Below are 5,153 nucleotides of genomic sequence, written 5' to 3'. Positions count from 1 at the left end.
CTCACATCCAAGCTCTTCTTTTTCCCCCAATCCCCACTTCTCCCTCACTGTGTTCATCTTCCTCCTGCTGTGCTGCAGCCCGGGCTGGGATTTTTACACTTTCCTAATAAACAAATCCCCAGGATTCTCTCAATAATTCCCCTCCCCTGGGGGAAAGAAGGAAGATGCCCCACTCTCTGTGGGCCAGGTACTTACAGAGCAGGGTCTTTGTGCAGGGCAATCTGTTTAGCTGCTCCCAGCAGCATGACAGCAGCAGCTTTGGGGCTTTCTTGGTCTGCCTGATTTAAAAATCTTGTTACCAGCTCGAAAACATCAGAATACCTGAGAAAGTCAAGCGGTCTGTAAGATCAAGGGTCTGCAACAACGGACTTCCTAAACAAGTGGTAATTGTGGCCATCCCACAGCTTGAGAGCAATCAGAGCCCAGCCTTGCCTTCAGAGATCTCCAGCACACTGAGGAGGTGCTGGCACCACCAACACTTTGGATATTTGGAAGGTTTGTTATACCAGTGAAAAGGTGAAACTCATTGGAAGAAATTAGTAAAAAATCTCAGAATGGTGTGGGTTGGAAGGAACCTTAAATTCCAACCCCAACACCCTTCATTGTCCCAAGCCCTGTCCCAGCCTTGCCTTTGGCACTGCCAGGGATCCAGGGACAGCCACAGCTCCCCTGGGCACCTTTGCCAGGGCCTGCCACCCTCCAGGGAAGGATTCCTTCCCAATATCCCACCTAAAGCCACCCCAAAGCCCAGGCCTCAGGTTCCCACTTTCCCAGGTTATAATAATCAGAGATCCTCAAGTGTCCTGCACAGCAAAGGAAATTTAAAATCACATTTAAGAGGGATTTTAAACTACAGCCAATTGCAATTTATCTAGCTGACTATGTAAGTACTCTCCACTCTGTTTTTGCTGTTTCAGGTGCCACAATTTTGATTATAACTCATTAAATAAATCAAAGTTGCCCTGACAAACCCAGATCTGTTGTCACTTACTTGTACACCACCTCCATATTCCGTGAGCTGCAGACCCTGCACTGCCCCGGGGGCAGCTTTGGCTGGCAGCAGCATTCATGTCCTGGGGGACAGATCCTTTCTCCTACCAGGTATTTGTTATAGGCTACAGAAAGATCCCTGATGAATTTTTCTAGGAGATCTCCTAAGAGACAAGACAGAAAAAAAATTGCACAAAGAGTTTTGCATGGGTTTTCTTCAAAATCAAAAGAGAAAGTTCCCCATGTGAAATTATTTCGGAAATTGTTTGCATCCAGTTTTACTGGTCAGAAAAGCTTTGTTGCTGAAAAAGGGGAAATTTAGGTGGGATACTGGGAAGGAACTGTTCCCTGTGAGGGTGGGGAGGCCCTGGCACAGGGTGCCCAGAGAAGCTGTGGCTGTCCTAAAGTGTCCAAGGCCAGGCTGGACAGGGCTTGGAGCACCCTGGGATAGTGAGAAGTGTCCCTGCCCAAGGAAAGGGGTTGGAAGGAGATCATCTTCCAGCTCCATCCCACCCCAAACCATTCTATGCTTCCCCCAGATGGAGAAAAGCAAGAATCTGCACCTGCAAACCCATCCCTGGTCCAAGCATGGGAAAAGAAATCAGGCACAGCAATTTGCTCCTTAAAAACTCTCCAAGGATTGGAGTGGAGCAGCCAAGCTGTTCCCCAGGGCAGGGCCTGAGCAGCCCCAGGTCCCTGAGGGGACAGAGCAGCCAGGACAGGGCCTGAGCAGGTCCCTGGGGACAGAGCACCCACCCCCACGCCGCAGCTCTGTGTCCAGCTCCAGCAGCTCCAGGTTGAAGGTGGCCAGGATTCCAGCCAGGGCAAAGTTCCTCTGCGCCTTCCAGAAGTTGCTCTTGTTGTGGGCATTGCAGTGGCACAGGGAAGGGACTGTCCAGAGCTGGCACTGTGTCAGAAAGTACAAAACAGGGAGAGGTAGCTGGGTTTTTGTGTCTTCCCCTCAGCACTGAGTGAGGGCTTACAATTCCTTTTATCCTCCTGGCACCTGAGTAAATATTTTGACAGGCAACAATTTGATATCGTGGCAACCATTTCAAAAAAGCCCCTCATTGATTACCTGTCATTGCTGAGCCCTTCACAGAGAGCCTCAGGGCTGGCACCCTCCCCACTGGAAACTGGGAACAGAACCCTGTCTTTGCATGTTCACCCCAACTTTGCCCACAGCTCAAAGTCTTCTGAAATTCACAAAAGGTCCAAGGAAATAAACCACCCCCACACAATTCCCTCCACTCCTAACTCCAGTGGGGACAGTCTAGAAAGCTGGCATTTCTCTAATTCATTAAAAAATGCCTGATTTAGTAATCTGATTTTATGAAATGCACTGTGTGCCCAAAGCAAACAGGACACACATAAATAAATGTATGTTTACTCCAACAATTATCCAGACTAGAAATAAACCCCAACAGAACCACACTTTTAGTAGTTATGAGGAGCTGTTAATCAAATTTCCTGTATTATTCTCTTAGAGCCCTTAACTCTTTCCTGGGAGTTTAGAATTACTGACTCCTAATCTATCCTATTTCTTTGCCAGCTTTGATACAGATACCTTGTTATTGTGCACTGCTTTATGTAACCTGTTTTGTTCCATCATGTGTAATAAATAACTGCTAACAGCCCTTTCTCTGCTCCCTCCTGTCTATTCAATAAATAACTCATCTGATATTAGACCTGACCCTAAATATTCATGAACCAGAGTGGTTTAGGCACAGTCACCTGAGCAGAGCTGCTGCCAAAAATCTGAGCCTAAGGCAGGGCTTGGCTAAAGCTCTCATTTGATCCCCAGTTTTGTGTCCTGTGCCCTGCCCTTACCTCAGCAGCCAGTTTGTCACAGATGTAGCAGTAGCACTGGTCACAAATGTCTGCATTTTTCCCAAGGGGGAAGCAAGTGTCACTCTCACTCCTCCTGCAAGGTTGAAAACCAGAAGGTTCATCATGAAAATCACACCTTTACCCAGGCTGCAGCTGTTACAAAGGGAAATGTGGAAAATGGGAGCCCAAAGGGGATTGCCCAGCCCTGGACATACTCAAAGGGCTGCGTGGTGCAGTCGTGCCTGGCGTGAGGCATCACACTGGCTTGTTTGCAGTAGGTGACCACTAAATCCCCCTCCTCATCCACCAGCTCTTCGGATTTCTTCTCTTCCAGGGGAGACTTCTCTGCAGGAAAGAGAGCAGGAGGTGGAAATCGGTGTTAAAAATTACTGAGATTTACTTTTTGAACACTGTGCAGCACATTCTTTTGGGATCTGACAGAATGGCACAAAAAACTTCCATGAACTATAAAATCAAATCAAAAAGGACCCAGCTGAAAAGGCCCAGTCTGAGCTCAATCTGAAGTATTTTGAAACTACACAGCAGCATCCTCTGAAGTAGTGCCATCAAAGATATCCCTACAAATTGGGGATTTCCTCCTGGTTTTATTCATTTGTGCAGAACAAGGATGGATTTCAAGCATAACACAGAATTAATTCAGTTTATTCCCCAAATTTTTTCAGGGAACTCCAGCAGCAGCAAGGGAACAGCTCTTACCCTGTGGCTCTACAAACAGGACTGAACTCCCTTGGGTGCTCTCCCCTTCATCATCATCATCATCATCACTGATCAGGATTACGTTGTTCTCCTCCTCCTCCTTTTCTGATGGCCACATGGCCACCAACTTCCAAATTGGAACTACCTGGCAGCCACCAGGGTAACACTGGCTGTCCATTTGTACTTTTAAGGTGTTTTCTTCAACAAGGGAAGAAAAAGACTCTTCTGGGACCCAAATTCTTCTTCTCTGTTGCGTAAACTACATTAGAGACAGAGATGTTTTATCCTCAGTGCACTCAGCACCTCAAAACCCACTGGAGCTTCCATCCAGAGCTCAAGGAACCCTGAAAATAAGGAGAAGAAAAAATTTTAAAACATGAGATGAGCTGTTCTTCTGGTGGGTTTGGTGGGACTGGCTGTGGAATGAGGAATAAGGGAATGAGTTCCCACTGCCAGGGAAGGGTTAGAGGGGATTTTGGGACAAATCCTTTCCTGGGAGGGTGGGGAGGCCCTGGCAAAGGTTCCCAGAGAAGCTGTGGCTGTTCCTGGATCCCTGGGAGTGCCCAAAGCCAGGCTGGATGCGCCTTGGAGCATCCTGATCGAGTGGAAGATGTCCCTGCCCACGGCAAGCGGTGGGACTGGATTGTTGGAAATGATGCAACATTAAATTTGGGACCAATGAACGGGAATTGCTTTGGGTTTTGTGTGTATAAATCTGCAAGCTGTCTAGTAAAGAGCCACCTATATATGGAATATTTTCCATGGCACATCCTGGCAGGAATAAAGTAAAGCCTGACTCTCCATCACTATATAGTGCTGGGGGGGGGTTTATCTTTATCCTTCCTGAATTTTGCTGTTAAAAGTTCCTCCCATCCCAAACCGTTCCAGAACTCCACAACAGCTCCTGCTAACAGCAACTCAGATGTCCCTTAACCCAGCCACACCAGAAACACCCAAAACAACAACAAAAACCCTACTCCCTTCCTTCTTCCCAAACTCAAATATCCCCCTTCCCAAACTCCAACATCCCCCATCTCAGCCCATTCCCAAACCCCAACATCTGCCATCTCACCCCATTCCCAAACTCCAGCATCCCCCATCTCATCCCATTCCCAAACTCCAGCATCCCCCATCTCATCCCATTCCCAAACTCCAGCATCCCCCATCTCATCCCATTCCCAAACTCCAGCATCCCCCATCTCATCCCATTCCCAAACTCCAGCATCCCCCATCTCACCCCATTCCCAAACTCCAGCATCCCCCATCTCACCCCATTCCCAAACTCCAGCATCCCCCATCTCACCCCATTCCCAAACTCCAGCATCCCCCATCTCACCCCATTCCCAAACTCCAGCATCCCCCATCTCACCCCATTCCCAAACTCCAGCATCCCCCATCTCATCCCTCCCCACAGGCGATGGTGTTACAGCACCTGGGAGGGAAAATCTCAGCACTGTTTCCAAGAGAATTTTTCACTAACAAGAATCAGTTAAAGAAAATCTAGGAAAGATTTTAACCGAAGCAGAACCGCCCATGGCAGGGGGTTGAAAAAGGATGGTTTTTAAAGTCCCTTCCTTTAATTTCCTACCCCTCTCCTCCCTCCGACACCCCCAACG

The 5,153-nt window shown here is 48.0% G+C and overlaps 1 protein-coding gene across 1 annotated transcript in view; it reads right to left on the bottom strand.

The window, feature by feature from the left end:
- LOC102037499 overlaps positions 1-3,875 on the bottom strand; it is a 12,582-nt gene extending 8,707 nt beyond the window's left edge. The window contains exons 1-6 of the mRNA XM_031061096.1: positions 3,538-3,875; positions 3,036-3,165; positions 2,821-2,914; positions 1,747-1,897; positions 992-1,154; positions 196-321 (exon numbers count right to left, since the gene is read on the bottom strand). Coding sequence (XP_030916956.1) covers positions 196-321; positions 992-1,154; positions 1,747-1,897; positions 2,821-2,914; positions 3,036-3,165; positions 3,538-3,715 — 842 coding nt within the window. The 5' untranslated portion in view covers positions 3,716-3,875. The remainder of the gene's footprint in view (positions 1-195; positions 322-991; positions 1,155-1,746; positions 1,898-2,820; positions 2,915-3,035; positions 3,166-3,537) is intronic.
- Between the last annotated feature and the right edge of the window lie 1,278 nt (positions 3,876-5,153).

The sequence above is a fragment of the Geospiza fortis genome, unplaced genomic scaffold (assembly GCF_000277835.1).
Source record: "Geospiza fortis unplaced genomic scaffold, GeoFor_1.0 scaffold213, whole genome shotgun sequence".
In the NCBI taxonomy this organism is placed as follows: domain Eukaryota; kingdom Metazoa; phylum Chordata; class Aves; order Passeriformes; family Thraupidae; genus Geospiza; species Geospiza fortis.
Note: the sequence above shows the minus strand (reverse complement) of the source record. Positions and strands in the feature narration are given on the sequence as shown.